Source organism: Salmo trutta, chromosome 19 (genome assembly GCF_901001165.1).
Source record: "Salmo trutta chromosome 19, fSalTru1.1, whole genome shotgun sequence".
NCBI lineage: Eukaryota > Metazoa > Chordata > Actinopteri > Salmoniformes > Salmonidae > Salmo > Salmo trutta.
In genome coordinates this window covers 51,516,925-51,539,387 of record NC_042975.1, presented here as the reverse complement: position 1 = coordinate 51,539,387, position 22,463 = coordinate 51,516,925, and the positions used below count along the sequence as shown (strand labels likewise).

The following is a 22,463-nucleotide window of genomic DNA, read 5'->3' as shown; positions in this document are numbered from 1 at the left end:
GACAATGAGCCTCAGGATCTCGTCACAGTATCTCTGTGCAATCACATTTCCATCAATAAAATGCAATTGTGTTTGTTATCAGTAGCTTATGCCTGCCCATACCATAACACCACAGCCCCCATGGGGCACTGTGTTCACAATGGTTCTCCTATGGGGACAGCAAAAGAACCCTTTTAGGTTCTAGATAGCACCTTTTTTTGAATAGGGTACACACACACACACCAACGCATGCATGCACGAACACATGCAAACACACACAACACACAGAAACCTAAACACAGAAACTCAAAACACACCCATTGATACCACACATTTATACTGTGACATTGTGATGTTTTGATGTTTACGTGCGCTGTATTTGTTCCTTAGGTGTACAACACCATGTACAGAGCATTCCCTCGGCGCTTTGTTCTGCCCCTCAATGTGACCAACAACACACCGACAGGTGTGAACCTCAACACACGTCCCGCCAGCTCTGCCACTTCTTTCAAAACAGCCATAGATAAGGTATGCTGAAAATGTGCAAGTTTCTGTTATCTATATGTGTTGATGTTAGTGATATTTTGGTATGTTGGAAATGTCCATGTTTCTGTATGTGTTGTTGTTAGTGCTAGTTAGGTATTTTAGAAATGTGCGTGTTTCTGTACTCTGATTGTGTCTTTGTTTTTCTGTGTTCTTTGTGTGAGAAAGATATGGCCAGGGGGATGAGTTTTCTTCACCTTTCGTTCGTGTGAGAACAATCAGGGTGGGGCGGAGTTACTGTACTTAACTGTCAACGTATTTTATTTTTGTATATGTTTTCGACCTTCTCAAGTGTGACAACAAAATAAATGTTTGTGGAGAGTTCCAGTGTACTTATTATCGTACTGTGGTGATTGTAGTGCAACCAATCTACATGCTCTGGAACCTTTCCCCTGCCAAGTCTGGTTGTTGATGACAGTTTTTTGCAACATGATAGTGGTTCTCAACATTACAGTTTGGACTTATTCCATGTATTATACAATGGGTGAAAAAAGTATTTGATCCCCTGCTGATTTTGTACGTTTGCCCACTTACAAAGAAATGATCAGTCTATAATTTTAATAGTAGGTTTATTTGAACAGTGAAAGACAGAATAACAACAAAAAAATCCAGAAAAACGCATGTAAAAATTTTTAGAAAATGCTTTGCATTTTAATGAGGGAAATAAGTATTTGACCCCTCTGCAAAACATGACTTAGTACTTCGTGGCAAAACCCTTGTTGGCAATCACAGAGGTCAGACGTTTCTTGTAGTTGGCCACCAGGTTTGCACACATTTCAGGAGGGATTTTGTCCCACTCCTCTTTGCAGATCTTCTCCAAGTCATTAAGGTTTTGAGGCTGACGTTTGGCAACTCGAACCTTCAGCTCCCTCCACAGATTTTCTATGGGATTAAGGTCTGGAGACTGGCGAGGCCACTCCAGGACCTTAATGTGCTTCTTCTTGAGCCACTCCTTTGTTGCCTTGGCCGTGTGTTTTGGGTCATTGTCATGCTGGAATACCCATCCACGGCCAATTTTCAATGCCCTGGCTGAGGGAAGGAGGTTCTCACCCAAGATTTGACGGTACATGGCCTCGTCCATCGTCCCTTTGATGAGGTGAAGTTGTCCTGTCCCCTTAGCAGAACCCCCCCCCAAAGCATAATGTTTCCACCTCTGTGTTTGACAGTGGAGATGGTGTTCTTGGGGTGATAGGCAGCATTCCTCCTCCTCCAAACACAGCAAGTTGAGTTGATGTCAAAGAGCTGCATTTTGGTCTCATCTGACCACAACACTTTCACCCAGTTGTCCTCTGAGTCATTCAGATGTTCATTGGCAAACTTCAGACGGGCATGTATATGTATTCTTGAGCAGGGCAACCTTGCGGGCGCTGCAGGATTTCAGTCCTTCACGGCGTAGTGTGTTACCAATTGTTTTCTTGGTGACTATGGTCCCAGCTGCCTTGAGATCATTGACAAGATCCTCCCGTGTAGTTCTGGGCTGATTCCTCACCGTTCTCATGATCGTTACAACTCCACGAGGTGAGATCTTGCATGGAGCCCCAGGCCGAGGGATATTGACAGTTCTTTTGTGTTTCTTCCATTTGCGAATAATCACACCAAATGTTGTCACCTTCTCACCAAGCTGCTTGGCGATGGTCTTGTAGCCCATTCCAGCCTTGTGTAGGTCTACAATCTTGTCCCTGACATCCTTGGAAAGCTCTTTGGTCTTGGCCATGGTGGAGAGTTTGGAATCTGATTGATTGATTTCTTCTGTGGACAGGTGTCTTTTTTTACAGGTAACAAGCTGTGGTTAGGAGCACTCCTTTTAAGGGTGTGCTCCTAATCTCAAAACTTATTTCCCTCATTAAAATGCAAATCAACATTTTTGACATGTGTTTTTCTGGATATTTTTGTAGTTATTCTGTCTCTCACTGTTCAAATAAACCTACCATTAAAATTATAGACTGATAATTTATTTGTCAGTGGGCAAACGTACAAAATCAGCAGGGGATCAAATACTTTTTCCCCCACTGTAGCTCCATAACATATATGACCTACAGACAAACAAATATATATATATATATATATATACATACAGTACCAGTCAAAAGTTTGGACACACATACTCATTCAAGGTTTTTTCTTTATTTTTACAGATTTCTACATTGTAGAATAATAGTGAAGATATCAAAACTATAAAATTATACATATGGAATCATGTAGTAACCAAAAAAGTTTTAAACAAATCAAAATATATTTTTGATTTTAGATTCTTCAGAGTAGTCACCCTTTGCCTTGATGACAGCTTTGCACACTCTTGCCTGTCCCTTAGTAACCTTATTGAAAAATAGTGTTTGACCAGATACAATGCTATTTCACAGTAAACAAATTGACAACATACTTTCAGCACGCACATAGGGAAGGACACTCAACAAGCACGGCACTTACACAAATGACTGATGATTGGCTGAGAGAAATCGATGACAAAATGATTGTGGGGGATGTCTTGTTAGACTTCAGTGCAGCTTTGACATTTTCGATCATAGTCTCCTGCTGGAAAAACGTAAGAGTTTTGGCTTTACTTGTCTAACAGAACACAGAGGGTGTTCTTTAATGGAAGCCTCTCATTTATATTCCAGATTGAATGGTTATGGGTCTGAATAAATAAATGATATAGCCTACCGCCATTGCGCACGTTCACTCTTTCAAATTACCTGTGAGTTCTATTGGGCTGCTGTTTTTAACATTCAGCAAAAAAAGAGCTTGCATCCCTCTTCGCATAGTCTTTTGGTATGAGAAAGGAGAGTTTTCTAAGTAGAGGCCTGAGGAGCACAGGTGTTATAATTATTTATTATAATTTATATTTCTCTGAGTTATTTATCCCAGGAAAAGGGAGTGGTTTTGGGCAGTAAATCTCGGTAACCAGGTTCCTGCCATTCAACCCTAGTATGGAGACAGTTATGATATACAGGTAACTGCCAAAATAAAGGATACACCAATATAATGTTTCTTAATGGGGTGTTGTGCCACCACGAGCCACCAGAACATCTTCAATGCACCTTGGTATAGATGTGTCTGGAACTCTATTGAAGGGATGCAATGCCATTCTTTCAAGATTAATAATGACCACATTTGGTGTTTTGCTGATGGTGGTGGAAAATGGTGTCTCAGGCGCCACTCCAGAATCTCCCATAAAGTGTTCAATTGGGTTGAGATCAGATCCCTATACTATGAATCAGGTTTGAGGAGTTAGCACGGTAACTTTGGTCAACTCCTGAGTACAACTCGGGATAACCGGTACCACAAAAGTTGCTTTTAGCCAGGTACATTTCTATGACAACAAAACCTTCGGAACTAACCTGCTTCGGGTAGGATAACCCAAGGCTAACTCCATTTATCCTGAATCAAGTATCACCTGCTCTTTTCATGACAGACTGGCCAGGTGAATGCTATGATACCAGTTGAAGCTCGCATCCGCTACAACACCATGGTGCTTGCCTACGGAGCCGTGAGGGGAACGACACCTCCGTACCTCCAGGCTCTGATCAGTCCCTACACCCAAACGAGGGCACTGCGCTCATCCACCTCTGGCCTGCTGGCCCCCCTACCTCTGAGGAAGCACAGTTCCCGCTCAGCCCAGTCAAAACTCTTCGCTGCTCTGGCACCCCTATGGTGGAACAAGCTCCCTCACGACGCCAGGACAGCGGAGTCAATCACCACCTTCCGGAGACACCTGAAACCCCACCTCTTTAAGGAATACCTAGGATAGGATAAAGTAATCCTTCTAACCCCCCCAAAAAAAAGATATAGATGTACTATTGTAAAGTGGTTGTTCCACTGGATATCATAAGGTGAATGCACCAATTTGTAAGTCGCTCTGGATAAGAGAGTCTGCTAAATGACTTAAATGTAAATGTATGATCCCTTATTGATGTCACCTGTTAAATCCACTTCAATCAGTGTGGATGAAGGGGAGGAGACATAAAAGAAGGGTTTTTAAGCCTTGAGACATGGATTGTGTATGTGTGCCATTAAGAGAGTGAATGGGCAAGACAAAATATTATGCTTTTGAACAGGGTATGGTAGCAGGTGCCAAGCGTACTGGTTTGTGTGTGTCAAGAACTGCAATGATGCTGGGTTTTTCACACTCAACAGTTTCCCATTTGTATCAACATTGGTCCACCACCCAAAGGACACCCAGCCAACTTGACACAACTTTGGGAAGTTCTCCACACCCCAAAGAATTGAGGCTGTTGTGGTCAAAAGAGGGTCCAACTCAATATTAGGAAGGTGTTCCTAATGTTTGTAAACACACTTTATAATCCATAGATGGCAGTTCCCTTTCAAGTCAAGACTTGCAGCCATTGCTAGTGTACAGTCAAATTGCCAGGGTTAGAGTTTCCAAAACCCTTCTATGGATTATATGTCTATGGCCACAACACAACAAGCTGTTCCACAGATAGAAGGAGCAATAGGAAAATAAATGTGCTTGCGCATTGATAAGCACATCAAAGACTGCATTAATGATAAGCAATAAAATAAAGACGAAACATCTAAAAGCTTATTTCACACCATAGCCTGCTGAAATTGCAAAAATATGGCACTGAGTCACCCATGAATTAATTGTCTCAATGAAGAGTCCGGAGTTCGACTAGCCACGTGTGACATGCACTCGCAGGTACAAGCCTGCTAAAGTTAGTGGCAGGCAGGCGAGCAATATCCACTGTCATAATGCGGATGAAGCCTGACCTGGAATGTGAAGCTAACTGAAGTGGTCTAGCTTTATAAAAGCCTGAGTAGATCTAGGTTGCTCGTAGTACACAACTCTGGCGACTGAGACACACACGCTTTAAACCCCCTGTTCTCCTTTGAGACCCCTCTTTCAAAGTCACTGAGTACATTTACATGCACACTAATAATTCTATATTAAACTGATTATGGCAGCCAGCAGATAATACAATAGTGTCAGCTTTCTTTAAATCATTGAAGGGAATCAAGTTTCCGGCTTTTACCTTTTATCAACTCTTGTTCAGCTTGGTCTCTTTGTGTCCTGGTCAGGTGGTGTGCCAGTTTGAGGATCTCCATGGAGAGGACCTTTATGAGTATGGAGGTCTGGAGTTCCCCCAGATCAACTACAGCAAGTTCAACACGCGGCCCTATCGCTACTTCTACGGCTGTGGCTTCAGGCACCTGGTGGGAGACTCACTCCTCAAGATTGACCTGGAGGGAAAGAAAGTCAAGGTGAGTTTTTAACAAAAGTAATGCTACTCTGTCACAGAGAGTTTCTTTTGGACAAATTCAGGTATGTTTATCCCCGTTTTGTTCCAGTCACTTCTGTTTAAGAAATGTTTTAACAGAGTCAGCGGAATGAATACACCTCTGATCACCCGTAAACACAGTTCAGTTTCATAGCAGCCATGTTGTATATGTTATGCACCCTCCTCCTTTCACCTCTTCCCTTCACTTGTGGAGTTCAAATCACAACACATCAGCTGTATGTGACCAGGCAAAAAAAACTTTCCAAGCCAAACTCCTACACACAGCCTACATCGTTGTTACCATATTAGCTAACGTAACGTCATAGTCAGCATAGCTAATAGAACTAACCCGTTAGTAAACCCACTACAATCATGCTGTAACGTTACAGTGTACAGTAAGTAAGCAGTTACACTGCCCGGCCCCGGTGACAATAAATTAGTAAAACGAAAAGCTTACCTTGACTTGAAATAGTTTGTGTTGTGTTGGATAATAATAGCCAGCTAGCTAACACAGCATCCCTCTGTTTGAGCAGGGTGTTTCAGTAAGCTAAACTAGCTAGCTCCATTTGCTAGCTAAGTAAGTGGAACTGAAAAAAATACTATGTATTTCTCTTGCTTCTCCTTCATTTAGGAAGAAATACATTTTTTCAACTGTTTTTCTTTCTCTCACTTTGAGTCAACTACTCACATTTGATGCACTGCAGTGCTAGCTAGCTGTAGCTTATGCTTTTGGTACTAGATTAATTCTCTGATCCTTTGATTGGGTGGACAACATGTCAGTTCATGCTGCAAGAGCTCTGATAGGTTGGAGGATGTCTTCCAGAGGTTGTCATAATTACTGTGTAAGTCTATGGAAGGGGGTGAAAACCATGAGCCTCCTAGGTTTTGTATTGAATATACCCAGAGGAGGAAGGAAGCTGTCTGTCCTCCGGCTACACCATGGTGCTATCCTACAGAGTGCTGTTGAGGCTACTGTAGACCTTCATTGCAAAATAGTGTGATTATATTTAGTATAGTTTTATCTGAAAAAGGCAAACTTTTTTAATGTTTTACAATTTACATTTTTTATCAAATTCACTGAGGATGGTCCTCCCCTTCCTCCTCTAAGGAGCCTCCACTGCATTGAAGCTGGGTAGGAATATCTTCCTGCCCATCGTGTAGACTGTTGTTGGGAGGACCAATGGCAGAAGTCTTAAATCAAATCAAATGTATTTATATAGCCCTTCGTACATCAGCTGATATCTGAAGTGCTGTACAGAAACCCAGCCTAAAACCCCAAACAGCAAGCAATGCATGTGAAAGAAGCACGGTGGCTAGGAAAAACTCCCTAGGAAAAACTCCCTAGAAAGGCCAAAAACCTAGGAAGAAACCTAGAGAGGAACCAGGCTATGAGGGGTGGCCAGTCCTCTTCTGGCTGTGCCGGGTGGATATTATAACAGAACATGGTCAAGTTGTTAAAATGTTCATAAATGACCAGCATGGTCAAATAATAATAATCATAGTAGTTGTCGAGGGTGCAACAAGCACGTCCGGTGAACAGGTCAGGGTTCCATAGCCGCAGGCAGAACAGTTGAAACTGGAGCAGCAGCACGGCCAGGTGGACTGGGGACAGCAAGGAGTCATCATGCCAGGTAGTCCTGAGGCATGGTCCTAGGGTTCAGGTCCTCCGAGAGAAAGAAAGAAAGAGAGAAAGAGAGAATTAGAGAGAGCATATTTAAATTCACACAGGACACCGGATAAGACAAGAGAAATACTCCAGATGTAACAGACTGACCCTAGCCCCCCGACACATAAACTACTGCAGCATAAATACTGGAGGCTGAGACAGGAGGGGTCAGAAGACACTGTGGCCCCATCCGATGATACCCCCGGACAGGGCCAAACAGGCAGGATATAACCCCACCCACTTTGCCAAAGCACAGCCCCCACACCACTAGAGGAATGTCTCCAACCACCAACTTACCGTCCTAAGACAAGGCCGAGTATAGCCCACAAAGATCTCCGCCACGGCACAACCCAAGGGGGGGGGCGCTGCCAACCCAGACAGGAAGACCACGTCAGTGACTCAACCCACTCAAGTGACGCACCCCTCCCATGGACGGCATGGAAGAACACCAGTAAGCCAGTGACTCAGCCCCTGTAATAGGGTTAGAGGCAGAGAATCCCAGTGGAGAGATGGGAACCGGCAAGGCAGAGACAGCAAGGGCGGTTCGTTGCTCCAGCCTTTCCGTTTACCTTCACACTCCTGGGCCAGACTATACTTAATCATAGGACCTACTGAAGAGATAAGTCTTCAGTAAAGACTTAAAGGTTGAGACTGAGTCTGCGTCTCTCACATGGGTAGGCAGACCATTCCATAAAAATGGAGCTCTATAGGAGAAAGCCCTACCTCCAGCCGTTTGCTTAGAAATTCTAGGGACAATTAGGAGGCCTGCGTCTTGTGACCGTAGCGTACGTGTAGGTATGTACGGCAGGACCAAATTGGAAAGATAGGTAGGAGCAAGTCCATGTAATGCTTTGTAGGTTAGCAGTAAAACCTTGAAATCAGCCCTTGCCTTAACAGGAAGCCAGTGTAGGGAGGCTAGCACTGGAGTAATATGATCACATTTTTTGGTTCTAGTCAGGATTCTAGCAGCCGTATTTAGCACTAACTGAAGTTTGTTTAGTGCTTTATCCGGGTAGCCGGAAAGTAGAGCATTGCAGTAGTCCAGCCTAGAAGTAACAAAAGCATGGATTAATTTTTCTGCATCATTTTTGGACAGAAAGTTTCTGATTTTTGCAATGTTATGTAGATGGAAAAAAGCTGTCCTTGAAACAGTCTTGATATGTTCTTGAAAAGAGAGATCAGCGTCCAGAGTAACGCCGAGGTCCTTCACAGTTTTATTTGAGACGACTGTACAACCATCCAGATTAACTGTCAGATTCAACAGAAGATCTCTTTGTTTCTTGGGACCTAGAACAAGCATCTCTGTTTTGTCCGAGTTTAAAAGTAGAAAGTTTGCAGCTATCCACTTCTTTATGTCTGAAACACAGGCTTCTAGCGAGGGCAATTTTGGGGCTTCACCATGTTTCATTGAAATGTACAGCTGTGTGTCGTCCGCATAGCAGTGAAATTTAACATTATGTTTTCGAATGACATCCCCAAGAGGTAAAATATATAGTGAAAATAATAGTGGTCCTAAAACGGAACCTTGAGGAACTCCGAAATTTACAATTGATTTGTCAGAGGACAAATCATTCACAGAGACAAACTGATATATTTCCGACAGATAAGATCTAAACCAGGCCAGAACTTGTCCATGTAGACCAATTTGGGTTTCCAATCTCTCCAAAAGAATGTGGTGATCGATGGTATCAAAAGCTGCACTAAGATCTAGGAGCATGAGGACAGATGCAGAGCCCCGGTCTGACGTCATTAAAAGGTAATTTACCACCTTCACAAGTGCAGTCTCAGTGCTATGATGGGGTCTAAAACCAGACTGAAGCATTTCGTATACATTGTTTGTCTTCAGGAAGGCAGTGAGTTGCTGCGTAACAGCTTTTAATTTTTTTTTGAGAGGAATGGAAGATTCGATATAGGCCGATAGTTTTTTATAATTTCTGGGTCAAGATTCGGCTTTTTCAAGAGAGGCTTTATTACTGCCACTTTTAGTGAGCTTGGTACACATCCGGTGGATAGAGAGCTGTTTATTATGTTCAACATAGGAGGGCCAAGCACAGGAAGCAGCTCTTTCAGTAGTTTAGTTGGAATAGGGTCCAGTATGCAGCTTGAGGGTTTAGAGGCCATGATTATTTTCATCATTGTGTCAACAGATATAGTACTAAAACACTTTAGTATCTCCCTTGATCCTAGGTCCTGGCAGAGTTGTGCAGACTCAGGACAATGGAGCTTTGGAGGAAAACGCAGATTTAAAGAGGAGTCTGTAATTTGCTTTCTAATGATCATGATCTTTTCCTCAAAGAAGTTCATAAATGTATTACTGCTGAAGTGAAAGCCATCCTCCATTTGCGAATGCTGCTTTTTAGTTAGCTTTGCGACAGTATCAAAAAGAAATTTCGGATTGTTCTTATTTTCCTCAATTAAGTTGGAAAAATGGGATGATCGAGCAGCAGTTAGGGCTCTTCGATACTGCACGGTACTGTCTTTCCAAGCCAGTCGGAAGACTTCCATTTTGGTGTGGCGCCATTTCCGTTCCAATTTTCTGGAAGCTTGCTTCAGAGCTCGTGTATTTTCTGTATACCAGGGAGCTAGTTTCTTATGACAGATGTTTTTAGTTTTTAGTGGTGCAACTGCATCTAGGGTATTGTGCAAGGTTAAATTGAGTTCCTCGGTTAGGTGGTTAACTGATTTTTGTCCTCGGACGTCCTTGGGTAGGCAGAGGGAGTCTGGAAGGGCATCAAGGAATCTTTGGGTTGTCTGAGAATTTATAGCACGACTTTTAATGCTCCTTGGTTGGGTCTGAGCAGATTATTTGTTGCAAACGCAATAAAATGGTGGTCCGATAATCCAGGATTATGAGGAAAAACATTAAGATCCACAACATTTATTCCATGGGACAAAACTAGGTCCAGAGTATGACTGTGGCAGTGAGTAGGTCCAGAGACATGTTGGACAAAACCCGCTGAGTCGATGATGGCTCAAAGCCTTTTGGGTCTGTGGACTTTTCCATGTGAATGTTAAAGTCACCAAAAATTTGAATAAAGCGATGTCACCTTGTGTATCTGGAGAGAAGAATGTTAAGTGAATGACTTGATTGTTTCAGTCAAAACATTAATTGGCATCTGAGGCACCAACAGCATGGTCATTTCAAACTATACCTGCACTTCGAAGAGAAGATCTTGGGCTTGCTTCTCTCAGTTTTTTGTCCTTGTTTGAAATGTTTGAAATGTAATCCTGAGCAATCTTTAGTAAAGCAGACAAACAATTAATTAAGTATTTAACAATCAAAAACATAATTGACAAAAACAATTGACGACTTAGCATTTACCAACATTAATGACATCACACTTGCTCAGATCCACATGTTCTCACCGTATCCACACACAATCCTTTTTCTAATGTTTTGGAGACTCTGCCCCATATGACTTCAAATTGTGTTATGTTGTAGCCAGACAAACAAGTACTTTTCCATTGCAGTTAATCAATGGTTTAGCTAACACCTAACTCTTGAAGTCCTCCTGACTTACAGTGCCATCGGGAAGTTTGAAGACCCCTTGACTTTTTCCACATTTTGTTATGTTACAACCTTATTCTAAAATTGATTAAATTGCTTTTTCCCTCATCAATGTACACATAACACCCCATAATGACATAGCAAAAACAGGTTTTTGGAAATGGTTGCAAAAGTATTAAAAATAAAAAACAGAACATTTACATACGTTTTCAGACCCTTTACTCATTACTTTGTTGAAGCACCTTTGGCAGCGATTACAGCATCGAGTCTTAGGTATGACGCTACAAGCTTGGCACACCTGTATTTGGGGAGTTTCCCCCATTCTTCTCAGCAGATCATCTCAAGCTCTGTCAGGTTGGATGGGGAGCGTTGCTGCACAGCTATTTTCAGGTCTCTCCAGAGATGTTCGGTCGGGTTCAAGTCCGGCCTCTGGCTGGGCCACTCAAGAACTTTCAGAGACTTGTCCCGAAGCCACTCCTGCATTATCTTAGCTGTGTGCTTAGGGTTGTTGTCCTGTTGGAAGGTGAACCTTAGCCCCAGTCTGAGGTCCTGAGTGCTCTGGAACAGGCTGTCATAAGGGATCTCGCTGTACTTTCTCTGTTCATCTTTCCCTCGATCCTTACTAGTTTCCCAGTCCCTGCCATTGAAAAACATACCATGATTCTGCCACCACCATGCTTCACGGTAGGGATGGTGCCAGGTTTGCTCCAGACGTGAAGCTTGGCATTCAGGCCAAGGAGTTCAATCTTGGTTTCATCAGACCAGATAATCTTGTTTTTCATGGTCTAAGAGTCCAATAGGTGCCTTTTGGCAAACTCCAAGCAGGCTGTCATGTGCCTTTTACTGAGACGTGGCTTCCGTCTGGCAACTAACAGAAAGGCCTGATTGGTGGAGTGCTGCAGAGATGGTTGTCATTCTGGAAGGTTCTCCCATCTCCACAGATGAACTCGGGAGCTCTTTCAGAGTGACCATCGGGTTCTTGGTCACCTCATTGATCAAGGCCCTTCTCTCCCTATTGCTCAGTTTGACTGGGCGGCCAGCTCTAGGAAGAATCTTGGTGGTTCTAAAATTCTTCCATTTAAGAATGATGGAGGAAACTGTGTTCTTTCAGACTTTCAATGCTGCAGACATTTTATGGTACCCTTCCACAGATCTTTGCCTCGACACAATCCTGTCTCGGAGCTCTACAGACAATTCCTTCGACCTCATGGTTTGGGTATTGCTCTGACATGCACTGTCAACTGTGGGACCTTATATAGACAGGTGTGTGCCTTTCCAAATCATGTCAAATCAATTGCATTTACCAGGTGGATTTACAGGTGGACTCCAATTTGTAGAAAAATCTCAAGGATGATCAATGGAAACAGGATGCACCTGAGCTCAATTTGGAGTCTCATAGCAAACCAAATAAAATTGTATTGGTCACATACACATGGTTAGCAGATGTTCTTGCGAGTGTAGCGAAATGCATGTGCTTCTAGTTCCGACAGTGCAGTAATATCTAACATGTAATCTAACAATTCCACAACAACTACCTAATACACACAAATCTAAGTAAAGGAATGGAATAAGAGAATATATATATATATATATATATAAATATATGGATGAGCAATGACAGAGCAGCATAGGCAAGATGGAAACAGATGGTATAAAATGCAGTATATATAGTACATATGAGATGAGTGATGCAAGATATGTAAACATTATTAAAGTGGCCAATGATTTCTAGTCTGTATGTAGGCAGCAACATCTCTGTTTTAGTGATGGCTATTTAACGGTCTGATGGCCTTGAGATAGAAGCTGTTTTTCAGTCTCTCAGCTTTGATGCACCTGTACTGACCTCGCCTTCTGGATGGTAGCAGGGGAACAGGCAGTGGCTCAGGTGGTTGTTGTCCTTGATGATCTTTTTGGCCTTCCTGTGACATTGGGTGCTGTAGGTTTCCCGGAGGGAAGGTAGTTTGCCTCTGGTGATGTGTTGTTCAGACCGCACCACCATCTGCAGAGCCTTGCGGTTGTGGGAGGTGCAGTTGCTGTACCAGGCGGTGATACAGCCCGAAAGGATGCTCTCAATTGTGCATCTGTAAACATTTCTGAGGGTTTTAGGTGACAAGCCAAATTTCTTCAGCCTCCTGAGGTTGAAGAGGTGCTGTTGCGCCACTGTCTGTGTGGGTGGACCATTTCAGTTTGTCATGCACGTGTACACCGAGGAACTTTACTTTCCACCTTCTCCACTGATGTCCCATCGGTGTAAATAGGGGGGTGCTCCCTCTGCTGTTTCCTGTAGTCCACGATCATCTCCTTTGTTTTCTTGACGTTGAGTGAGAGGTTGTTTTCCTGACACCACACTCCGAGGGCCCTCCCCTCCTCCCTGTTGGCTGTTTTGTCGTTATTGGTAATCAAGCCTACTACTGTTGTGTTGTCTGCAAACTTGATGATTGAGTTGGAGGCGTGCATGGCCACTCATTCATGGGTGAACAGGGAGTACAGGTGGGGGCTGAGCATGCACACTTGTGGGGCCCCAGTGTTGAGGATCAGCAAAGTGGAGATGTTGTTTCCTTTCTTCACCACCTGGGGGTGGCCATCAGGAAGTCCATGATCCAATTGCACAGGGCGGGGATGAGACCCAGGGCCTTAAGCATAATGTTGAGCTGGAGAGTACTATGGTGTTGAATGCTGAGCTATAGTCAATGAACAGCATTCTTACATAGGTATTCCTCTTGTCCAGATGGGATAGGGCAGTGTGATGGCTATTGCATCGACTGTGGACCTATTGGGGCAGTAACCAAATTGAAGTGGGTCTAAGGTGACAGGCAAGGTGGAGGTGATATGATCCTTGACTAGTCTCTCAAAGCACTTCATGATGACAGAAGTGAGTGCTACGGGGCGGTAGTCATTTAGTTCTGTTACCTTTGCCTTCTTGGGTACAGGAACAATGGTGGCCATCTTGAAGCATGTGGGGACAGCATACTGGGATAGCGAGAGATTGAATATGTCCGTAAACACACCAGCCAGCTGTACTGTTCATGCTCTGAGGACACAGCTAGGGATGCCGTATGGGCCGCCAGCCTTGTGAGGGACAACACGTGTAAATGTCTTACTCACGTCGGCCACAGTGAAGGAGAGCCCACAGTGCTTGGTGCGGGCTGCATCAGTGGCACTGTATTATCCTCAAAGCAGGCAAAGAAGGTGTTTAGTTTGTCTAGAAGCGTGATGCCGGTGTCCGTGACGTGGCTGGTTTTCATGTTGTAGTCTGTGATTGTCTTTAGACCCTGCCACATACATCTCTTGTCTGAGCTGTTGAATAGCGACTCTACTTTGTCTCTATACTGACAGCTTGTTTGATTGCCTTGCAGAGGGAATAACTACCCTGTTTGTATTCGTCCATATTCCCAGTCACCTTTCCATGGTTAAATGCAGTGGTTTGCGCTTTCAGTTTTGCGTGAATGCTGCCATCTCTCCACGGTATCTGGTTAGGGTAGGTTTTAATAGTCACGGTAGGTACAACATCTCCAATACACTTCCTTATAAACTCACTCACCGAATCAGCGTATACATCGATATTATTCTCTGAGGCTACCTGGAACATGTCCCAGTCCGCGTGATCAAAACTATCTTGAAGCGTGGATACTGTTTGGTCAGACCAGCATTGAATCTTCCTTAGCACGTGTATATCCTCTCTGAGTTTCTGCCTATAGGAAGGGAGGAGCAAAATGGTGTTGTGGTCTGATTTTCCGAAAGGAGGGCAGGGGAGAGCCTTGTATGCATCGTGGACGTTAGAGTAGCAGTGATCCACTGTTTTACCAGCGCGAGTGCTACAGTTAATATGCTGATAGAATTTAGGTAGCCTTGTTCTCAAATTTGCTTTGTTAAAATCCCCAGCTACAATAAATGCAGCCTCAGGATAAATGGTTTAGTTTGCATAAAGTCCAGTAAAGTTCTTTGAGGGCCGTCGTGGAATCGGCTTGAGGGGGGATATACATGGCTCTGACTTTAACTGAGGAGAATTCCCATGGGAGATAATACGGTTGGCATTTGATTATGAGGAATTATAGGTCAGTTGAGTTCCAGTATGTTGTTACAATTACACCATGAGACATTAATCATGAAACATACACCCCCGTCCTTCTTCTTCCCGGAGAGATGTTTATTCCTGTTGGTGCAACACACAAAGAATTCAGGTTGCTCTACCGCCTTTGACAGCATATCCCGAGAGAGCCATGTTTCTGTGAAACAGAGTATGTTACAATCCCTGATGTCTCTCTGGAAAGCAACCCTTTTGTCTACCTTTGTCTACCTAATTTTGTCAACCTTGTTATCTAGACACTGGACATTTGCGAGTAATATACTCAGAAGCGGTGCGTGGAGTACGCGACTCCGAAGACTGACCAGAAGACCGCTCTGTCTACCTCTTCTCCGGCGGTGTTTTGGGTCAGTCTCTAGAATCAGTTCAAACGCCCTGGGTGGTTCGGACAAAGGATCCGCTTTGGGAAAGGCGTATTCCTGGTCATAGTGCTGGTAAGTTGACGTCGCTCTGATATCCAATAATTCTTCCCGGCTGTATGTAATAACACTTAAGATTTTCTGGGCTAAGAATGTAAGATATTATTTTTTTTTTTTAAATGCTGCAAAGTTTCCTAAACGACTACAAGTGATGGAGCCCTCTCTGTTGGCCACCAAAGGTTCTGAATACTTATGTAAATAAGGTATTTCTGTTTTTATTTTTAATACATTTCAAACATTTCTAAAAACTTTTTTTCGCTTTGTCATTATTTGGTATTGTGTGTAGCTTGATGAGGATTTTGCATTTTTTATCCATTTTAGAATAAGGTCGTAAAGTAACAAAATGTGGAAAAAGTCAAGGAGTCTGAATATATTCAGAATGCACTGTAGCGCCACTATTCCTATTCGAAATAATATTAATAAATATACAATTATTTTAAAAAAATTAAATCAATCAATATATTTCAGTTGAACAATAATATTTGTTGTAATATTTGTTCTGTCTTTTCTGTAGAATAAAATGTAAATTGTAACCAGCTTTGTATGGCTTGTTTAAGAAAGGGTGATACTTTGAACAAAGTTTATTTTCAATTAATCAGAAATGAGAAGTTGTATTCTGTGTAGATGCAAAAAGGCCACATTTTTTTTCCAAGTAGGGGCACATTTTAGTAATCTACTGCACAACCAGTTTGGGTTTAAATGTAACTTATGTATGAGTGAAGCTTTTAGTGAGAGGTTAATGCTTTAATATTTAAATGTCAGTCCCCAAAACTCAGATTCATTATACAATTAGGCATGTTTAATTTTATCTATCTTTGCTGCTAATTCTTTGTGGATATCTAGCTAGCTAACAGTAGTAACTAGCCAGTTAACGTTAGCCCTATTGACTTACTATGGGCTTGCGAGCTACGCACACTACAGGGAGTATTGAAGGCAGATAAACATGCCATAATTAACACAGTGTTTATGTATTAATGTATCAAGAGAAAATATTGTAGATAGGCAACATATGAGATGTGAATGGGCAGCATTTCATTCCGAAGTCGTAGTTTATTTTCTCTCACTTCAGCTCAAATAATGGCTGCCATTGATTTCAAGAAATGTTGCGTCATTTTTTTTAGATGGTTGCATCATATTTCTGTGCATACTCGCTGTTGAAGCTTGCATCGATACATGCTACAAACGAGTATGTGTCCGAGAAATGCCCCTCTCTGCTCCATTTTGCATACTTTGATTTGGACTCATACTCTGACCCTCCCATGTTTCAATTTGCGTGTGGTCTCAGAGCGCAGTAGTATGCAGAGCGCAGTAGTAGGCATTTTGAGAAACACCCCCAAGTGCGTGTCTGCAAAGTTTGATAATGTAGTGCTGATCAATTCCATTCAAGATGTGTAACCATTTGTTTTCCTCAGCATGGCTCCTGTCCTCATGGTAAGGGATCTTTTCCCGAATCCAGCTTGGATAAGCTCCAACTCTTTTGCTGGTGAGGGGGTAGTCTCTGAATTCCTGTTCAATAGGTTCACATTGAAACTAAAAGGCCTCCAGGCATTTGCAGATCTTCCAGGTGTCCAATAGGCATTTTGAAATCTCCTGCTGCCCTGCTGCTGCTGGACCTGAGCTGTATCCTGACTCAGAGTTTGTGTCAGCCCATTGTTAAAACTCTATGCTGCTGATACAATACTGGCATTCTCCTCTTTCTGTTGAACACAAATTACAATGATTATTAAAAACATATGAATATACCCAGTGGGGAACCATCAGGGCCCTCTACGAACTCAAAGAGGGCCTAAGGACAGTTACAAATCTGTATATATTTTTTTATATTATAATTTGTAATTTTGTTTTCATTGATTTAATATTTTTTTGTCTTAATTGTATTCATCTTCCTATTGAATTTCTTCAGTTTGTGTTGGAAAAAGAAGGGACTACCAAATAATTTTTCTTTGGTAGTCTCTTGGTAGAAATAATCTAGCTGGGCTCAATGCTCATTGGCTAGGCCCTCAAGCTTTGAATAGAAGGCACCAACCAACGTCATTGACATTGACTTCAATTAGAGCAGCATTTTGGAATGACAATAGAATCAACCAATCACAAATTGTCTTGTAATAGGTGGGACAATTGTAGGATGCCTCAATGCCCTCTAGAGGGCTTAAGTATACGTCACTAATTCAGATCCAATAGCGAGCCTTATCTTGTTTTCTCACGCTTGAGCCTAGCTAGCTGGCTAGCTTTTTGAAGTAAGTGTATGTAATGATGGCAACTGCAGAGAAAGTAATAGAGGACGATGTGGTGGCAAAATTTTTAGCATCGCCCTTTTCAAGACTAACTTTTAATGAAAAGTTAAATCTTGGACAGACTAGGAGACCAACTCCTGCACTGCCTGGTTTGGTGCAACAAGGAAAGAGTGTTGAAAGGCATTTTCAAGTTAATAATTATGAGAGCTATCTGTGGATAACCGGCTGTGAGCTGACAAAAAAGCTTTACTGTTGGAATTGCCAACTCTTCAGCACCGATAATAGCTCAAGCTGGACAACTGGTTTCAGAGATTTTGTCTGTTTGACAAAGTCAGCACTTCGACACCAAAACTCAGCTTAACACCTGCAAGCTACAGTGAGATTAAAAACATTTGGGGAAACAAGAGTAGACCTTCTTAACGAGCAGCGGCGCAATGAGACACTTGCTCACAATGATAAAGTCAGGCACAACAGGGAGATTCTAAAGCACCTTGTGTTTTTAGTTGTTTTTTAGGCAAGTAAGAATTAGCATTCAGAGAACATGATGAGTGTAAAGAATCAGCTAATAAGGGAAACTACTTGGAAATACTGGATTTCTTGGCTGAGTATGACAGCACATTAAACTGCCATTCGGCTACGGCTACCATGTTCACAGGCACTTCCAGCTAAATCAAAATGACCCAATACACGTGGTCACAAATGTAATGACAGATGTCATGAAGAAAGAATTGAAGAAAACCCCCTTTGTAACCATCATGGTTGATGAGACGACAGACATCAGCAATGTAGCCCAAATGTCTTATGTGTTGCGCTAAACTACCAATGGTGGTGTGGAAAGGTTTTTCAAATTTGAAGATGTAACTGAGGATAAACAGGCAGAAGCGGTTGCTGCCCGAATTATCAGCTTGTTAGTGAAGTGTGAATGCACAGCCAAAGTTGTGGCACAGTGTTAAGATGGGGCCGCAGTCATGGCCTCTGGTAAACGGAGTACAAGCCTAGGTGAAAGAAACTATCCCGCAAGCTCTGTTCATTCATTGCTATGCACACACTCTTAATCTGGTGGAGTCACAAGGTGCTGTTAAACTAAAAGAATGCAATAATTTTTTTCTCATCTTGGTGGCCTAGCAGCGTTTTTCTCAAGATCTGTCAAATGAACAAAATGAACAAAACGGATGAAATATGCCAGCAAAGACTACCCAGAGTGCCGCCAACACGATGGAACTTCGTCACGCTTAATTAATTTGCACTATGTACGAAAAAAAGGCGAAACTCATTGAACTCTCTGAATACATAGCAGACCATCACTATGACTTTGATGAAGACACCGTTCACAGCGCAGATGGATACATGATGCACCTGACAAGCTTCGAGTTCTGCTTCCTGCATTCTACTCCATATTTGCATACTCCGACGTGCTGTTTGGAATATTGCAGAACAGGGAGTTTGACATGCAGTTCTGCTTGTCCAGGGTGGACGACTTCTGCAACACCACAGAGAGGGAAAAAGGAAAATTTGTTTCCATCTATGAGGACACTGTGAGTGAGACCGGAGTTCCAAGGGGGCGCAGGACACATATGCAAGGAGAAGTTCGTGGGCGGTACCAACAGCTACACAGTGCGATCATCAACAACGTTATCACTCAGCATGAAAGGCTCTTGTTCCTTGCCCTCCTTGACCCACAACAGTTCCCAGTATATAGGGAAATGGCAAACTTTCCAAACGCTGCGTTCTCAAGTCTCGAGGAAAGATATGGCCCTAGTTTTGATTTGCCCTGGCTTAAAACACCGTTATGTACTCAATGTCTGACTTCGAGGGTAAGAGCCCGGTTGATCTGTTTCACTTTCTCCAGCAGAAGAGACTAATTGATAGTATGCACCAATTGTATTTGTGTCCCTGTCTAGTTTTTAACATTCTGGTGTCCACTGCATCAGTAGAAAGAAAATGTTCTGCACTAAAAAGAATCAAGACATATTCCAGGAACACCCTGGACAGGCCAGACTGTCAGCCCTGGCTTTGATCTCAATCGAAATATAATTAATTTAATATAATTAATATAATTTAAAATCAAAAGACAAGCTACAGTTGAAGTCGGGAGTTTACATACACTTAGGTTGGAGTCATTAAAACTCGTTTTTCAACCATTCCACAAATTTCTTGTTAACAAACTATAGTTTTGGCAAGTCAGTTTTAAAACATCTACTTTGTGCATGACACAAGTAATTTTTCCAACAATTGTTTGAAGACAGATTATTTCACTTATAATTCACTGTATCACAATTCCAGTGGTTCAGAAGTTTACATACTAAGTTGACTGTGCCTTTAAAACTTCTTATGGCTCAAATCCCGTTAGAGGGATCGATTTGACAACATCCGGTGAAATGGCAAAGCGCCAAATTCAAAGTAAATTATTAGAAATATTTAACCTTCATACAATTACAAGTGCAATACATCAAAATAAAGCTTAAATTCTTGTTAATCCAGCCACCGTGTCAGATTTCAAAAAGGCTTAACGGCGAAAGCAAACCATGCTATTACCTGAGGACAGCACCCTATCAAACAAACACATGACAATCACATTTCAACCCGCCAGGCGCGACACAAAACTCAGAAATAACGATGTAATTCATGCCTTACCTTTGAAGATGTTCTTCTGTTGGCACTCCAATATGTCCCATAAACATCACAAATGGTCCTTTTGTTCGATTAATTCCGTCGTTATATTCCCAAAATGTCCATTTATTTGGCGCTTTGATTCAGAAAAAGACCGGTTCCAACTAGCCCAAAATGACTACAAATGATGTAATAAGTTACCTGTAATCTTGGTCCAAACATTTCAAACAACTTTCCTAATCCAACTTTAGGTATTTTAAAACGTAAATAATCGATAAAATTTAAGACGGGATAAACTGTGTTCAATAGCAGATAAAATCAAAGTGGAGCGAGCTTCAGGTCGGCGCCCCAAACAAAAAAGTACACTTGGCTCTACTCTCAGAAAGGAAAGGGCTACTTCTTCATTACTCAAAGGAAAAACATCAACCAATTTCTAAAGACTGTTGACATCTAGTGGAAGCCATAGGAACTGCAAGAATATTTCTATTAAAACGGGTGTCATGACGTTGCCCTCTTTGAGTACAGAGTTGACCCCCTCCCCCTTTCACCATCCCCCAACCTACCTCCCCCCACCCAGGCCCTGTGTGAAGGGGTTGTAAAATTCTAGCAGGAGAATCTCCTACCACATGGCCCAGTTGAGACACAGAGGGGTTTCATAGAGAGACACAGGAAATTCTTCCAAGTCACAGAATTGGGGAACCGAATTACATTTATGTTCTGGAGAAGGTATGGAAGATTGATGAAGAATCCAGCTACGAACTGGTCCGCTTGGTACAATTTTGTGATGCTCAGAAGAGACAATATAGCCATATTACCATAAAACTGTTTATATAATATCCTCAGCTATGGGACTTGCATCCAAATGGTTGAATAGAATGTATTAATAAGGATAAAGCTATTTGTGATACATTGAGATGCTGTGTACTGATGTTAATGTGATAGAATGTATTTATGTTCAAAGATTAAATCAGTCATCGGCACGCCCCCAGGGACACAGACAGGACCAGGCGTCATGTGACAAGCCTGTTCTATGTTCAAGTATAAAACCCCACCCTGATTTACTTTCTTCAGACCAGGCCTCCACTCCATTGCGAGTTGGCCAATAGGTTTGACCATCCAATTCCTCTACTGAAAGTGAACTATACCACGTGGTTAACTTTTAGACTATTGATACCGACAGAATAAGAAAAAGTCTTTGATATTAATTAATAGTCTGCAGCTAGAAATTATATAATTGAACGCAAAGACCGACGAAACATCCATTCTATGACGACATTAATGAATGTTGCTTTGAAAGATCCATTCTAACCGAGAGAGAGAACTCTCCAACAGAACGACGCTCCAACAAGGATCCCGACGACACACTGAGCGTAAATATATATATTGATTGCAATTGTCCCCGAATGAGTGAGCGTTCATGTGCAAAGGATTAGCATATCAGTTGTTAATATTAATGAACTCTGTGTGCCTCCTCAGCTGACCTTTTATGACCCTTTGTTTAACAGGCCGCCATGCCTGTTTAGCCCACTAGGACACATTACTCTACCAATTCTTTGTGACGATAATTACTGTTTGTATGCTTTCTGTGAATTACTTAGTTTAGTAAATAAATGATTTTAAGACAATTGATGTATGGATGACTGTTAGTAAAGGCTGGGTTCGTGCAGATACAACAATTTACGACGTTTGGAAGGAGACTGGACGCGAGGTAAAAAACACCATTTAAACCAGAAGATAATCGGCCTATACTATAATATAATATTATAATATAGGAAAGTTATATTAGGAAAATTATAACTTTGTAATCTGAATATTTTCCTTGGTGCCCCGATCTCCTAGTTAATTATAGTTAAACGATGAATCAGTTTAATCGCGTGATAATAATTACAGGGAGTTATTTTGATAAACATGTCTTCAATTTAATGGTGACCCAAAGACACGACGCGGGCTTGCCATAGAAACCTAATGGAAAACAGATTGACCTCAAAAAACAAATTCCCTGGATGGATTGTGCTCGGGGTTTCGCCTGCCAAATCAGGTCTGTTATACACACAGACATTATTCAAAAAAAAGTTTTAGAAACTTCAGAGTGTTTTCTATCCAAATCTACTAAAAATATGCATATCTTAGCTTCTGGGCCTGAGTAGCAGGCAGTTTACTTTTGGCACGCATTTCATCCGGAC

The 22,463-nt window shown here is 42.1% G+C and overlaps 1 protein-coding gene across 3 annotated transcripts in view; it reads left to right on the top strand.

Moving 5' to 3' along the window:
* LOC115154949 (beta,beta-carotene 9',10'-oxygenase) overlaps positions 1 to 22,463 on the top strand; it is a 110,864-nt gene that overhangs the window by 65,935 nt on the left and 22,466 nt on the right. For all 3 annotated transcript variants that reach the window (XM_029701683.1, XM_029701682.1, XM_029701681.1), the window contains 2 exons: positions 370 to 507; positions 5,560 to 5,742. In XM_029701683.1, the coding sequence (XP_029557543.1) occupies positions 370 to 507; positions 5,560 to 5,742 (321 nt within the window). The remainder of the gene's footprint in view (positions 1 to 369; positions 508 to 5,559; positions 5,743 to 22,463) is intronic.